This window comes from Chroicocephalus ridibundus, chromosome 3 (genome assembly GCF_963924245.1).
Source record: "Chroicocephalus ridibundus chromosome 3, bChrRid1.1, whole genome shotgun sequence".
NCBI classification, from domain to species: Eukaryota; Metazoa; Chordata; class Aves; order Charadriiformes; family Laridae; genus Chroicocephalus; species Chroicocephalus ridibundus.
In genome coordinates, this window is record NC_086286.1 from 40,555,199 (window position 1) to 40,571,675 (window position 16,477).

Consider the following 16,477-nt stretch of genomic DNA (forward strand, 5'->3'; position numbering starts at 1 on the left):
ATTGGCGCCCGACGTGGGGCACGAACGCAGCTCTGATAGATTGCCTGAATAGTTTGAATTCCAGCTTGTTCAGGGAGAACAGAGAGTTCACAGCATGTCGGTCTTACGTGAAATCTGGTATCGTGCCTTTAGAGAGCTTTGTATGAAGTTAATGGATGCAGTGGGGTTTAAGCGGTCAAATATATTGCATGGCCTGTTTCTCGTTTGTGTTTGGACGCGGTGGTCTAAGCGTGCCACGTTGGCGTGGGTTTGCCTTCAGAGGTATAAAATAATTGCTTGGATAACGGTTCTGCCTGCCTATCTTGGGCATGTCGTGATGGAGGCTTTTCCTAATTACACTTTCGGGATGGATTCTTTTCCTCATTACGCTCTTGGTCGTACCTGGGGAAAGTTGACTTTGCCCTTCGGTGATGATGCCAAAGCGACAGTAACAGAATCGGGATGAGAAACCTTCGGGCCGTTTCGAGAGTGAAGGTTACTTTCATTCGTACGTGATCCTGTTGTCGGTTTTCCCGAGTGTGTTGCAGGGCTGGTTTATTGTTAAATATCGGTGCAGGAGTGAGTATGATGTGACATGTGATGTTGCTACTCAGACCCCGGGGCCAAAGCCGAAGACAGCAGAAACTCGGGCAGCCCTGCCACCGAAAGCTGCAGTAGGAATTCAGACAACCCCCCCACGGAAAGCTACAGCAGAAACTCAAACAACTCAGGTGACTGCCCAAGCCGCAACACAGGCACAAACAACGCCACCGGCCCCGACACCAGCCCGAGCGGCATCGGCTGCCCCCCACCGGCCCCGGCATCGGCCAGGCCCACGGCGGCTGCGCCGCCCAGAGGCCCCGGCGAAAGCCACGCCTCCGCCCATACAGGCCAAAGCCACGGCCCGGCCGTAGGGACACCGCCGCCAGCGGCATGGGCTGCCCCCACACGGGCCCCGGCAAACGCCACGGCTCCGGCCCGGAGGCGGTGGAGAAAATGACTAAGACAATAGCTGAGCAAAATGAGAAAAGTGCGAAACTTCTTCATGAAATGCTTGAAAAAGTGTCTGAGAAGGGGAAAGAATCCCACTCTTCCCCTGAACAGAGCCAGCTTGCAGTCATTAAGAAACAACGGTAGCGATTCAGCTTTTGGCCACCTCACTTGCTCTTCCTCCCTTGGCGGTACAGTTCTGCTCTGACTTTGCGAGCCTGTCCAGCTTGCTGGTCTCCTGGGCACCGTTTTCCCCACTTCACGGTTCAGTTTTCTATTGGAACCAGAAGAGGGAGGGGCTAGGAAAGGCCAAGTGGGTGCTACTCTTTGCAATGATGGCGTGCTCTCCTGTCATTCCACCTTACGAAACCACGCTCTTACAGTCTTTAGTTCCCCATAGAAGGCAGGAGTGGGTCAGACGACGAGTAAAGAGAACGTCTTGTTTCTGGCCGTGTTTTCCGGTTCCTTCTGGAAAACCGTCTGGGGAGAGTTGCCTCTTAAAATCAGGGCGTGGGGGCGCTCAAAAAGCTCACGCGAATACTGAGTGAGAATGCTTGGGACAGTCTGGTAAGGAACGAAAGCAAAAGGAAGCTTGTTTCTGTATGTTTTCTGCCTTGACCCTATCTTCAAAGAAGCCCATAAATAATTCTTTGGCATCGATTTTGTAATTCCAACATTGCAAAACGTTTTCCTCTACTGAATACTGTTGGTAATCAAAAAATCAATTTGATACTTCTCTTTCTTTTCAGGACCACAAGAAAAGGAGGCTCTTGGTCACCTCCACCGGTGGAAATAAAATTCGTCTCTCCTTTTGGAAGTGCACTGGATAAAGCCATGCATCGTATTGCAAGAATATGCCCAGTGTGCAAATATGTCTGAGGATAACCGAGCAGTTTAATCCCCCATCAGAACTTCCCCTCGTGGAACACTACTCTCAGGCTTGTTATTTCAATAAAATTGTTTGCTGCAATTTCATCAGTTCCCATGTAACCACTCGTAAATAGCTTTGTTGTTGATTTCTGGTGGGGAAAACAAGCTACGGGCAGAAACCAATCCATAGGGTCTCACGAGTCGTTTACTTCTTCTCCGTAGTCTTTCCGGTACAGAACAGGTTTCTTTTTGGCGTTGGTGAACTTAATACTGCGAAGCTTAAAGCTTGATGCCGGTGTCTGCCAAGTAGCGAAGGGTTGTTACAAATCTGCTGAGCCGGGGCTTCGTCCTTCCTGGCGGCAGGAGCCCGGCCTGGTGCACCCCAGACCTGGGGGTGTCTCTGTCCCAGACCCTTGGATGCGGCTGCTGCTTTCCCGTTTGCAGGTCAGGCCAGTAGCAAGGCTGAGGGTGCACCACACACATGCACGACAGCAACGCGGCTGGCTACGCAGGCTGCCAGAGACGGGGCCGTGCCTTTACCACCTGCCATCTTGCACTGGGGCAGCTCACAGAAAGCCGCCTCTCTGGCTTGTTGCAGTTGAAGCTCACGAGTGACACCAGAGGCATGCTGTCACTCTGCAGGTTCCCCCACGCAGCCACATTTGCAGAGCCCCAGAGGATCAGCAGAGCCTTGAGCCCAGCTGTCGTCTGTGCCCCAACTCTGGGCTCCGTCTCTCACCTCTGGCTGAGACACCGCATCTTTCCAGAGATGGCTTTTCCTCCTGCTCACTGGCTAGCCCACCCTGAGGTCTGCTAGCGGTTTCCTCGTGCACATTTGGCTAGGGGAAAATACAACAAAAATACAATAAAATGGTGTATTGAAACGTATGTTACGATGGAGTTTAGAAAGTCTTCTCTGATAAGAGAAAACAGTTTTAGTAGGAAATGTTGAAGATATAAAATCCCTTAGTTTCTCTCAAAGTTTAAACACCGTTTTAAATTTTTTAAAACCCTCCTATCTGTAGCAAATGGCTTCTTACTAGAATGATGTGGTGAAATATCCTGTTTCAGAGCAAAAGGATTTCTAAGAGTGGTTTACCAGTACCGGATTTTTGCTGAAATCACGGGTTTTCCAGCGCAGCTCACGGTGCTTGCTTTGGTTCTGTGGAAAGTGCAGGCACACGGAATAAGCAACAGGGAGAAGAGAAAAGTCATGGGGCAGAAACTTAATGTTTAAGCTGCTGAAATACAGAGCCTAGCTTTTGCTGTTTGTTGCCTGTCTGTTTTACCTTCTAATTACTTCTTGTCTTTACAGAACACTTTCAACGTGCTGGAAATCTATAATGACCAGGTAATGAGGTTGCTTTGCTTCCGTATTAACAAATCTTAGTTTTCTGTGTACATTGATTTCTTTTTTGCTCATTGTAATTTGAAAATCATCCTTTATGCTCTCTTAACGTGACCCTTCTGGGCATGTTGGCTGAAGTGTGTGGGTGCTGCCTGGACCTAAGAGCATCGTTTTATGTAAACGCCGTGTTCTTTACATAAAGCGAGGCAGTATTATAAAACAAGTAGTTTTGTTTCCTGTAATCTGAGATTACTGTTGGTCCTGTGCACCAGATGTTGCATTCCTAAATAAGATGAAACCCCCACAGGGTCCTCTTTGTCTCGGGTGAATTAACTGTATACTCCAGCACCTTTGAAGAGGTATTTTTTCTTAAAGCAAGTACTATCAAATGAAAGATGGAAGAATACAAATAGAAAACGTGCACGTGTGAAAATGTTGACTGTAAGTGCTGACAGTCTTCAAACAGCTTACCTGAGTTTCTTCAAATGCTAACTTTCTTACTGTTTTGAACAAATTTAAGGACAGATTCTTCAACTGTTACTTGTACCAATACCATCGACGTGGTTTTGAGGTTTTTTTTTACGTTGGTGCTAGCGTAAGGCAGAGTTACCAGGATTTGAGCACCTTCAGTATTCACTTTGACAAAACCCACCTCTGTCTTCTCATCTGTCTGTCTCTCTTTCTCCTAAATTGCTAACCTGCTAAAAAGAGTTAGTTTATAGCCAGATTGCTAAGACACTAGGATTCTTCTTTTATGTTTAAGGACTTTATGGTCATCTTTTCCATGTTAATCCCTATCTCATTTTTGGTAGGGTTTAAAACTAATTTTAAAAACCTCCTTCAAAACCCAATGGCAGGTAATACGTTTGATACGCTCACAGACTGCAGCCGAGACTCCAGCAGACCTCTGTTACGAAGGAACTCTGTCAACCTGACGATACGCTGAAAGGCACACTTTCATAGTTTTTCCCGCTCTGGTCTCGGTGCCAATTGCGGTCAGGTGCTGGGCAAAATGAGAAGAGATACCAGCTCAAAGTGACTGACAGCTGAGGAGGAAGGAGAGGGTGAATGTGCCAATAAGGGAGGGCAGCATATTAAGAGCTTATTCTGTATTCTTATTAACGCACGGCGTATATTTTGACAGCTAAGTTATGTGACGGAGGTAGCTCTTTTTCCTGAGAATTCTGGGTCTCTCTCGTGTGCGTGACTTAATTCAGCTTCTTTCCTTCCCTTTCTCTCCCGGCAATGCAGCACAGAGTTGAAACGTAGAGCGTACAGATGACCCCTGCTGCCAGGCGTTGGTTGTCTCTGCTTCCCGATGCCGGATCCCAGCGACAGTGCCACACAGAGCTATTCCTTCCTGCCCAGGAGCAGTTTGCTTCCCGGCCACTTCCCCAGTCCCTCGTCTCCTTCTGCAAGAGGAGGTTCCCTCTCTCCTCCTGGCCTTTCTGGGGCTCAGAACTGAAAACGGCCCTCTTTGCAGTCCTTCCAGACAGGCTTTCGCTGGGACTCCAGCACTAATTATTCCTTCTTATTCCAGCTCCCCTGAAAAGAGCTCAGGCACTTAGATGTCTGCTGTCCCAACGCGGTTCATGGCTCCGTGACCGCGTGGCTGCAGCTGCCTGGCTACGAGGAGATATCAGGAGCAGAAGATTGAACGTTTCCCGCACCAGTTCAGTCCTGCAAAGAGCTGAATTGCTTTCACGTGCCGATGAACGCAGCCCCCTTGTTGTGTCTGAATTAGGACTCCATCTGACCCGGAGATGAGGCCCATGTGAACCAAGACCCCCAGAAGCCTTGTCTGGGGTGGGCGCTCCCTGACAGCGGCTGCTCTCCCCTTACTGCCTGCTGGCCAGCTGGTGCTCTGCTCTATTAAGGCATCTTAGCAGCACCGCTGCATTTCTGCCTGGCGATACAGGAGTAGTACTTAATATCTGTGACTTGGGATTTTTTTTCAAAGGTGTTCTGTTTGGTTTTTTTCTCCACAGACACATTGCTTTTAAAAACTTGAGAAGAAAAGAAGACAGCTCTGCCTTTGAGAAATGGTCCCTGTCCTCATCTGCAGCACTGGCGTGGGCACATCCAGTTGCTCAGAGTCAGTTCCCTTATCAAGTGCTGATCAAGACAAAAGCCCAAACCCAGTGTAAGTAAGGCTATTGCAGGCAGGAGGGAGAAGAGTTTCTGCTGGCTGGGAATGAGTGGCGGATCCGGAGCACACAGGCCACGTGGGAGTCCCGTCCGGAGGAAGCCTGGAAGGAGTGGGAGCACCAGTACGTTGCTGTGGCTCAGGCGAGTTTCCCAGTAACGGGCATTGCGGCCAGATCCATGAACCTCTGGTCTTCTGAGTCTGATGTTTTCCCCTTTTTGTCATCTTTAAGATTTGTTACTCACGCCCCTCTCTGCCCTTCCTTAATAAACCGTGACTCCAGGTCTGGAACTTCTGCCAATAGAAAGGAAGCGTGGCGTCAGTCTTTCAGATCTAATAATTGCTTCCTGATCATGTTTGATAAAATGATGGGGGTTTGATAAAAATTAGGGACTTAATTCTGTCGGGAATGCTGAGCCCTGTGTGGGGTGTATGGCTAACCGGGGTCGTTCAGGTGCTCCCTCTGGATGGTTGTATCGGTCTTGGCTGGCAGCTGGCACAGGCGTTTGGGCACACAGTACCGTACCCTGTTCTGCTGAGGACAGCTTCTTGTTCACCTGCTGCATCAACTGGTTTTCCTGCATTGATCTGCCTGGGGTTTGCTTTGTTAAGACAGTGAAACGAACATAATCAGGCTTCTGTTAATTTTGTGCCTTCTACCTAGGAAGCTGTCGGATACAGTTTTGGAGAACTAATGGTGACAAGGCTTTGCTGGTGTGGTATTGCTTGACTTGTGTGGTGGAGAGAAGCCTTAAATTGGCAGGAGAGAGTCACCAACAAGCCGGGCCTGTTGCACGTGTTGCAAATGCATTTGCAGTTGGGCTTGTCAGGTTGCTCTTTGTCAAAGTATGTTTCAGAATGAGATACGCAAAAGCCGCCTGGACACGGTCGTGGGCAGCCTGCTGTAGGTGACCCTGCCTGAGCAGGGGGGCTGGACCAGAGGACCTCCAGTGATTCTGGAAGGCCTTTCTCTTCATTGTGATGCTGGGATTCTGGAATTTGTGCTGGGATTCTGGAATTCGTGCTGGGAGAGGCGAGCGGTGTGGTGTGCTGGGAGTGCCTTGCTCACCACTGTCTCCCTGTGCTGGGAAGGCTGCGTGTATGTTCTGTCCTGAGACACTCAGCGCCTACGTCTGTCTGTCCAGGTGCACCGAGCAAGGTAAAAAAGAGCGTAAGGTCAGAAGTGCCTTTGGGAACTGCTGCGAGCTTCGCCACGGTAGACGGGGACTGCAACTCTTGAAGGGAAGTGTAGTCGTGTTGGGGAATAACCGCAGGAGGTAGCTGGGTAAAGTGGCTCCAGCGTCAAGTTCTGATCTGTGTTGGTTTTGTTTGTTTTTTCATGGAGAGGGATGTCACATCTGTGGTCTGCATCAGACACAGGGTCTTCGCTGTTGGGGGCTGTTGGGGTAGAGAGCTGAAATGCTTTCCTCGTCTCACCTTCTGCTGTAGCTTTGTGCTTGTGGAGCATCTGCACAAACTCGGCAAGACAATCTGTAGGCTGCACTTGAGTGAAAAAAGGCCGATTGTAGGATTCTGGTACAGACCGTCTCTGTCACGCTGGTGGCTTTTTAGACTACAGCTTAGGGCTTGGATGAAATGTAGGGTTTTTGCCTAAACCGCCGGGAGCGGGGAGGCTTTCTGCCTAAGCGGGAAAGACCTGACCCGGTGGTACTCCCTAAATCACCTGCTCACTCACTCGCTAAATCCTCTTTCTGCAGGAGTAAAATCCGGCAAAGTGCAAATTCACTGAACCTGACGACTACGAGAGTGCAGAAAGTGACTTTTCCATCTGCTGCTCCTCCAGTGCTTGTGAGTTGCTTCCTGTTTCTCTGGGGAAAATGTCATGGAACCAGTCATGAACAACAATTCAAAAATTGGTATAACTTTTATAAACCCTTTTATAACCCTTCCCTGAAATCACTTTAGCTTCCACCTCTGGCGGAATGAAAGAACGACGCCTGTCAGCTGCAGCCTTTCCCAGAGAGCTAGGGAGTCTCTCCGTGCAAGAGGGAGTTAAAAGTTGCCTTAAAAGATGCCTGACTGTGTCCTGGGTGGTGTCCTTTCTAAAAGTGAAGGGGTTTTTAGCCCTCCCTGCAAACTGAGTGTGCCGTTTCACCCGGGTATGAGCTAGCAGCCCGGGCTGACTGCCACAAAAAGGAGATGGACAAATTCCCTCTCCTTCTTCCCGATGCGTGGTCCTGCCTCCTTCCTTGTGCCACCTCTTATGCTTGCTGGTTGTCTCTGCAAGGCAGTTGAGCTCTCGAAGCTGGTGGAACACCACCTGCTTTTCTGGGTGAGTTTCCTGCCTGCTCAGGGAGTGAACTTGGCTCCTAAAGTGCTCTAAGGCACTGTTAAGGCAGTGCGAGGTGAGCCACAGGAGTACGGTAGTAGAACAAAGGAGCAGATGGAGAGATGGGAGGCGGCGGCAAGTCCTCTCTTTTGGTGGCAGGGAAGTCAGCATGTTTTGTGAAACCATCTCTTCAGCTGCGGCTGGCCATATTTTTAGCTTTTTCGTCAGTAAGCCCATTGCATTGTTGGCCCTTGAAACGGATTTTCAGGTACTACCGTCAGTCAAAACTGACGTCCCTGAACCCTGACTTGGCTGAATGTGATTCTGCTTGAACGTGTAATTTCTCCATGTTTATTCTTCTTGGAGCTTTTTAATGCAAAAATCTATCCTCAGCCTGTGACTCGTGGTACGCTCCTTTCTTTGGAAATAGTTTGGAAGTCATAAGTACCTAAGGTGAAGACCAATGGTAATTTTGGCTGCTAGAAGACAACTGACAATAAGTAACAAAGGGTAAAGTAAGAAATCAAGGGAAAGGACAAATGGAAAGTTGTACCTGTTACTGAGAAGCTTTTTAAAATCTGATTTTTCTCAGCTCCCATCTTCCGAACCTGTGTGAGTAGACTTGAACTCAGTGTATTGGGCTTTTTCCTGTTATTTCTCTGTGGATACGTCTGGGTCACTTTTTGTTGGTGATCTCACAGGCATCAGAAAAGCAAAGGATTCTCCTTCTGCTCTGCCAGGAGAGCAAAAAGTCTCCCGAGTGCCATTATTTGCAAGGAAAAGAGCTAGAGGTGATGTCTAGGGGATTTTTCACTGCATACTGATGAAACTTCTGTCACTCTCAAGAATAGTTATGGCTGACGTGAGTCTAGTTGTGCAATTTTTTCCTGTATTTACAGTGAAGAATGCAAGACCTAACAGCTGAGGTAACGAGCAGTCTGCTGCAGTTTCCAGAGGTGACTCTTCAGGCACTTGGGGAAGATGAGGGAACCCTCGGCTCTGTGCTGTGCGGGAGGTTTTCTGGAGGTGAGCATTTTCCTTTAAATTTGGTCTCGGTACAAAGCTGTTCTTGCCTGGAGGCTACCTGAAGCCTCAGGTCATCGTATCAGCTGTGTCAGGTTGGTGCTGTTAAGAGGCATCCTGTTTAGAGAGAGAGAACAAAAAGGGTGCTTCAGCGATGACAAATGCTAATATTAAAACGTGAGTATAGTTAAACTTTGAAGTGGACTTTCCAGGTGATGTGACAGTAGAGCTGGGTGCCTATCTGGAGGTCTAGGCTTCTGTTAAGACCAGGTGGAATCTATCTACCTGAGTGTAAATGCAGGAATTGAGCTCATACTTCCTTTGGGCTGGCAGTAGTTCAGCGAAACAAAATGCCTTTGATTCTTCCTCTACGCTCTAAGACTTGTATTCCCATATGCGTTTAGATCATTTCTAGCAAAACCAAGGCGAATATGGTATAAAGGCTGTCGATCAGGACCTTGTCATCTTTATCCCAAACAACCCAGATTCTTCGGTGCGGGAATGACAAGTACCAATGCAAAATAACAAGGTGGTTAATTTTAGGAGGGATTGCTTGGGGATTTCAACGGGTGATTTTGAATCATTGACTAGAATGAGGTAGGTCGGTCTTCCTCTGCTAGGTACGTTTATTGAAGGAAAGGGGCAGGCACTGTGATTTTTTTTCAGCTGTTTTCAGTCTTCCGTTGGACATTTGCTTCAGTCCTCTTTCTTTTCTCTCACAGGGAGAAACGGCCTGGCGTGGTTGGCACGTGGTCCTCACCTTGAGGTGGTGAACTGTGTGACAGGAGAGCGGCTCTCTGCGTACCGTTTCAGTGGAGTCAATGAACAGCCTCCCACTGTTCGTGTGGTGAAGGAGTTTTCCTGGGAGAAGAGAACTGGACTGCTGGTTGGGTTGGAAGACGCAGAGGGAAGCGTTCTCTGTCTGTACGACCTTGGACTCTCAAGAGTGGTTAAAGCAGTTGTTCTTCCCGGGAGGGTAGGTACTTTTTAATTGGAGAAACGAAGCTTTGATGTTGTTAGGTGCTGCGTAGGCCTGTTTTAGGACAAGCTTTGGAGCGTCTCTTTGTAGGAGGTATTTTTTCTATCGTGCGTTAACATCCTGTCACTTGAGAGTATCCAGTCAAGACGGTGTTGCTGTAAAATCTTGGGCTTAATGTGCCATTATTGTTGGAGTTTACTGAGAGTAAAACAAGTTTTCTGGTTTTATTGTAGAGCACAGAGTTACCTGATTCTCTCCTTCCGCAAAAAGGCATTGAAAAGCACCTTTGTTTGGCCCTAATTGCTTGATTTCCATCAGAAATACCGTCTTTAAAATGGCTCAGAATTCCATAGTTGTGCTGTAAATGACTTCGACACATTGCCTTGAATCTCAGCCTAGCAAGCAGGCTGAGGAGAACACATTTTTCTGTTGACTTAGGAGAGGAAAAAAGAGCCTCTAGTGAGTTATCTGACAGATTGTTGGGAGGTCACCTTTCAGCCTGCAGTCCTTGAATCTCTGCTCTCTGACTAGTGTGTTTGTGTAGATGGGACACACTGGTGTAATGTTGCTGATGTTTTCTGTCTTCTGTAACCCAGAAACTCAAATGATGTGTGTCCCCTAGCCTCATTATCTTAATGTAAACAAGAATCGGTGGCAGTCAATAGAACATCAAGATTCATTTTTATCATCTTAGAATCTGCAACAACTAACTAACTAACTTCTTAGCCAGCCTTCCATCAGCTGCTTTGGTTTGACTTGCTAGAATACAGGTGGAGTTTTGTTTGTTTGTAATGCTACAGTGTGATGACTAGTAGTAAGCATTCGTATTGGGGTCACTGAGAGAGAGAAATACGTGCAGCTTTAGCGCAGGAGTCTTTGTGTGCTCGTGTCTCTGCTCTAGCAGTCAGTGTTGTCCTGGGATGTGCTGCAACGTGTGCTGAAAGGTCTGTCTTCACCTTGTGAGACAGTTGCGTGCAGACTGCTGGGCACGTGAAAGAGCAGTGTGCGCTTCCTCCTTCAGGTGGAGTCACCTTTTTATCTGAGAAGCTGCTGCTTTAGGCTGGCTTTTAACATTTTTCTCAACATTCGTGAAAGCGCTGGTGTGCATTTAAAGCTTCTTTTCCTTTATGTGGTTGTTACTTTTCTTCTAAATGCGGACTAGTGTGAATTTTACTAAGCTGGTCTCTCCCTTCAACGCTTTCTAAATACGTTTCGCTCCCATGGAAATGGTGTGTCTCCCATGCAACTTGGCCGCTGCCTCGTCTGACTCTCGAGCCCTGATTTATCCTAACGCCCGTTTGTCAAAGAAGGCATAGACTGTATCGCGGTGCTGGTGGGCTGTGAGCGGTGGGAGACCTTGATGTAGTTGTGTTTGTCTGTCTTAAGCCCCTTGAATACGATAAAGTTTCTTGCGTATAACTGATTTTCTGTGTTTTCCTCCAGTTAATTACTGCGAAGTAGGAAATGGAAATTGCTAAGCTGTACTAATAGAATGCCCCATGTAAGTTGAAGTTAAGTCACTTACCCGCAGGAAATCTAGTAAATGGAAGGCAGTAACAGGTTTTTGTACGGGGCTTTTTTGTCTTTGTCTCTTTTCTTGATCTAATTGCAAACAATGCTTTGATGCTCCTGTATTTACTTTCTCTATTGAGCTTGTCAAAGAGCTCAAATAGTAACTTGTAGTTTTCCTGTAGGTAACCGCTATAGAACCCATAGCGAATCACGGAGGACCCAGCGTGAGCACTCAGCACCTCCATCAGAGTCTGCGATGGCTCTTTGGGGTGGCAGCAGTGGCTACAGATGCTGGCCATCTACTTCTGGTTGACCTTAGTTTGGATGATTGCTCCTGCACTCAGAATGATATCGAAGCATTGGGTAAGCCTGCAGTTTTTCCACATGAATTTAAACGCAAGAAAACTTCTGTCTTCTAACGAAACAGTATGCATCCCACTTTGAAGACCCTTGTGTCAGACATTTCTGACGACTGGTTACAGGTGGCAGTTTGACATCGTATAGTCCTGACCTGATTAAACCTGGGAGCGTCTGACTGCTCCTCGCAGTGTTGTAAATGCCCCCTCCCGCCAAGATCCCTGTGCCACTATGATTCTTGCCAGAGAGGTGTAGGAATTTTGCCATGTGAGCCGGTGCGGCCGCCTGGTAGGAAGTTGTGTTGGAGGAGCCCTGTTTCCCGGGAATGCTCTTCTGCTTGTGTTAATTGACTTGGGGCAAATTTTGGGCTTGTTTTTTAAAATAAACCCCACTTACCAACACCCATGCATTTGGATGAATGAAATCTCGAATAAGTGTACTCAGATTGCATACACCGTTTTGGCTATTACAACAGCAGCTTCAGCAATTGGTGCCACTTCAAACAGTTTCATCACGAGGCCCAAACTCCTGCTTTTCAGAGTCCAGGAAGAATTTGTCTATGAAAGTTACGCTTTTACCTAGCTTTCAAACGTGAGTGAGAATACTTGTCTGATCCGAGAGTTCTTATGTTCTTTGAAGACATAAGTAATGGAAATGGCAAAAAAAAGTGTTGCATAAATGGCTATTTTGCCTGGCACGGTAGCATTAGATGATAGGGGTTGTCACGTCAGTGCCTAAAATGCAGCCTAAATGGCATAACGTATTCATTTATTGCTTGGTTTTGTGTGTGTAGATCTAGAAGTTGTCACTAAAAATCCTGCTGAAGTTGCACAAAGAAGAGAAACTGTGACCAGCGAAGGGAGACGTCTCTGTTTTCAACTACAAAATGCTTCCGGAACAGCAGTATCAGCCCTGTGCTACGTAAGCAGAAGCAACCAGCTCGTTGTGGGTTTCTCGGATGGCTACCTGTCGCTCTGGAATATGAAAACTTTGAAGAGAGAGTAAGTAGGCCTTTACACTTGGCCATGCCTGGAGGTGCGGGGCTCTCGATTTGTTGCTTAAGGAAGTATGTGGATGTAAAGAGAACTTTTTCAGGGACTGACATGAGTATGAGTATAATCTTGGCACGTTCAGAAATCCTCTTCTGACATAACTTTTCAGTCATACCTGGATGAAGTGGTCCGCCTTCTCCCCAGTGGACTAGGATTGTTTTCCTTATTGTGCCTGTGGATTGAGGAATTGTGGGAAGCATGCTTCCTGGGGTTTTCAGAACCGGTTACTGCAACTGGGGCATCCATTGAAAGGCTGAAGTATGTCAGTGATGTGATTTTGGTGCCGATATTCTCTAAAGTGTCCAGGGTGAAACTAGTGAGACATGAAAACTCAATGGCTGACCTGTGCCTGAAAAATGTATTCTTTCCTGCATGTCAGCTTTGGCCGAAAGAGCAATCTCACCTGAGACATTTGGCTAACTTCTGGTTGGGATTCCCTTCAGCAGATCTGCACTGACTCTCCAGAAGCTGTTGGATGCATAAATAGACAGTGGAGGAATAATTAGGTGGCAAGAGTAGAGTGTGGAGGTACAAATAAGGTTCAGAAGTCAGGAAGAACAATGCTTGACGTAGTCCAAGAAACGAGAAACTACCTGTGTTTGGGCCACTAGGCTCACCTTTTTTTTTCTTTTTCGTTTTGCTTTTTTTTTCCCCTAAACCTGTAGGCACCACTCTCAGCTTGAAGGAGGGAGGATTCCTGTCTATGCTGTCACTTTTCAAGAGCCTGAGAATGATCCTCGCAATTGTTGCTACTTGTGGGCTGTTCAGTCTACGCAGGAAAGGTGAATAAAAACGTCTAGGTCTACTAACACGACAATGAGGAATATAAAGCAGCTTTGTAACCAAATTTCATAATTTATCCCTTTTTCAGTGAAGGTGATGTGTTGAGTTTACACCTGCTGCAGTTAGCGTTTGGCGACAGAAAACGCGTGGCCTCAGGACAAGTCATGTATGAGGTAAGAGGTGCATGCGTGGGAAAAGCAGACAATAGTAATTTTCTCTAAGGGAGTATCAGTTGAGTTACAGGGGTGAGATTTACCATCAAACTTCAGAGCTGGCTGAAAAAATAATCATGTTTTGCTGAGTCTTCTTGGGCACGGCCTTTGTCCATACCTTTTGGAAAGAAGGCGTACCATTTTATACTGCAGTGTCGTGTGTCCCAGCTAGATTCATCTGCAAAGAGCCCGTATAAATGAAATTCCTGAAGAGGACGCGGCTTTTGCAAATAAAATTATTCTGAAATACCAAACGAATGGCATGTAGGAAGAGAAGATTGGGCCTTGAATCGCTTGGTTTAACCAAGCTTCGGACTTGAATAAGCTTCTGTCTCTCTCCCTTTCTTAAAATACAGTCATACTCTAGTCTTTGCTGATCTTCAGTTTTATATTCTTGGTTTCCCTTAGAGCTTTGTCAGCCGGACTTCTCACATGAAATGCACCTACAGTGTCTCTTCAGTGTTGATCCTGCCACTTAGTAGCTGTAAAGATAACTCGTTCTTCTTTTTGGCTGGGTGACCTATTCAATCTACTCTTAAAGCCAGGAAAATATGTAATTTGGTCAGAAGAGTGTACCTAAATGTTAGATCTGGCTCCAAGGAGGATGCGTTCAAAATACAGATGTGAGGTATCCTTGTATCTCAGATAGCTAACAGAGACAAGGTGCATCTGTTAGATGTGTAATTCCATTCAGTTGTACGCCTGGAAGTCTTCCAAAATCTTTTTGAGGGGACAGTAATCTTAGTTCAGAGCAAGTCTTTCCTCCTGATTTGGTACTTTCTCTTGCATATTCTCAATAGCTATGGAACGAAACAGGGGTGACTCTTGTATCGTGGTACTCTGGTTTTTGTAGGGACTGTGCCTTTTGATTTTTTTGGATTAATTTAGATTTTGAGTGTTTTGCTTATGTGTAGGAAAGGTGCTTCCTCATTTGCCACTGTTGCTTTTGCATAGATAGAGGTTAGGTGTTTGGAAAAAATTTCTTTAAAATGCATTATCTATCACGGTGACCAAGTAGAAGGATCTTCCAGTGATTCAGCACGTTCTAGATGCCATCTCCTTATCTTTGTTGATGTGCAGGGTTTTTATGACAGAAACATACGTTGCTCTAGAGGAGCAGCGCACCCGGATTGGGTGTTTTAGTTTTAGAAGGGCTTTGCTTGCTGTTCAGTATTACCTTGCCGGTATTTCAGTTAAGGCTTACTGCTCTTTTGCTGGGACTTCTCTAACATCATGAGTTCTGTAGTCAAGATGCAGAGCCAAGAGCTTTGCATGCGTGTGTGTTGCACTATTTCAGATATCCCTTTGTAGAGATATATTTAGGTTTTATAAAGAAACCTTGATGTTGCAAGGAATTCTGCAAAGCATGTTTAGATCTGCAAAGCCTTTACAGCCAAACTTACCCGTTACGATTTGACACTGCATTCTCTTGCATGTCAGGCGTAGTTTCTATTTACCATCAGAAATAGGCTCATGTGAAATACACAGTATAATAAGCCTATTCTGTTAGACTGTCTTTCATATTTAGCCATAATGTATGTTTTTATCTTAGAATGACCTTTGCTCTCTTCTCTGATTTTTTCCCCCAGGGTTTGGAATACTGTGGCGAAAAGTTCAGTTTAGATCTCACGGGTGGAGTCTTTCCCTTGAGAGGCCAGATGAGTACTAAATTAATCAGCTGCCAGACTGTCGAAAAATTCCGCAGCGACGTTGACGGAGAGGATAGCGTAAATGAAGGTTTGTTCTGATGTCCGTGTTTGGTGATTTTAAAAGAAGTGCTTTTGGAACCTAAGCAACGAATGCTGTTCTGTCCCCACAGTCTGAAAGTCTTGCCTATCTGCATAGACTAGATTGTTGGGATTATTTACGAAGAAAAAATGGATGCTTAAGTTATGTGGGACTTCTTTAAGGGAAAAAGTGGGTTTTATTTTATGCTTGCTGACATGCTATCGCGATGTATGGTGGGGCCGTTTGTATGATGATGGTCAGTCGTTTTACTCCTCCAGCTGCCATCTTTGAACAAGAAGTTCAAACTCTCCATTGCTTAGGAATGTTACCAGAATTTTTTCCCTTCTTCAAACCGATGTCCGCATCTGCATCCAGATGGTAGCCCGTCACAAGTGCTGTTCCCCAGGGCACTGCAGTGGGGCCACTTCTCTTTAGTATCTTGACCAGTGATCTGGACGAGGGGACAAGAAAAAGGGGCAGTGTGACTGAAACCTATCACAGAGATGTTTGCTATTCCGTAATTACTGTAATCACTCTTAGGAAGTGTTGTGTTTCACGAGTGACAGAACAGAATGAAGCCAAAATAGAAAGTGGTGTTTTAAAACTATCGGATCTATCGTATTTTCTACAAGTCAGAAACAACGTCTTGTCTTTTACAGTCACGTCTCCTGACACCAGTGTCTCAGTCTTCAGTTGGCAAGTGAATACGTACGGTCAGGGAAAACCATCTACTTACCTGGGTGTATTTGACATTAATCGCTGGTATTCTGCTCAAATGCCAGATTCGCTAAGGTAGATTTTTCTTCAGTAGTTTTCCATATGCCTGCCAATAATTCATTTGAATGTCGGCATTTAGCTTACGCGCTTGTTTTCTTTAAGGCCGGAAGAATTCCCTCATGAGTGCCCCTATTTTGCACTGTGGTCGCTGGATACCGTAGTGAGCGTGACTTCTCCGAAGCTCCTTTTGGATATTCTGGTCCATGAGCGGAGTCTAAGTCGGGGAGTTCCTCCTTCTTATCCACCACCTGAGCAGTTTTTTAATCCAAGCACCTATAACTTTGGTAGGTATTTCACTGCTTTTGAGAGTGATAAGCTTAAAATGAGGTCAAATGCTATTCATTGGTTCTCTTGTTCAGTCATTGTTTGTCATTCAAAACCCAAACCAAACCAAACCAAAAAACCACCCAGTCACCCACAAACCCAACTCT

At 46.3% G+C, this 16,477-nt stretch overlaps 1 protein-coding gene across 1 annotated transcript in view; it reads left to right on the forward strand.

Annotated features, from left to right (window-relative positions):
• Positions 1-8,528: 8,528 nt before the first annotated feature.
• Positions 8,529-16,477, forward strand: part of LOC134512962 (protein ELYS-like) — a gene marked incomplete at its 3' end in the record, with an annotated part of 30,074 nt that continues 22,125 nt past the window's right edge. Inside the window, exons 1-9 of the mRNA XM_063328888.1 lie at positions 8,529-8,649; positions 9,369-9,622; positions 11,320-11,500; positions 12,288-12,495; positions 13,212-13,328; positions 13,418-13,502; positions 15,131-15,278; positions 15,929-16,061; positions 16,149-16,330. Of these exons, the coding sequence (XP_063184958.1) occupies positions 8,529-8,649; positions 9,369-9,622; positions 11,320-11,500; positions 12,288-12,495; positions 13,212-13,328; positions 13,418-13,502; positions 15,131-15,278; positions 15,929-16,061; positions 16,149-16,330 (1,429 nt within the window). The remainder of the gene's footprint in view (positions 8,650-9,368; positions 9,623-11,319; positions 11,501-12,287; positions 12,496-13,211; positions 13,329-13,417; positions 13,503-15,130; positions 15,279-15,928; positions 16,062-16,148; positions 16,331-16,477) is intronic.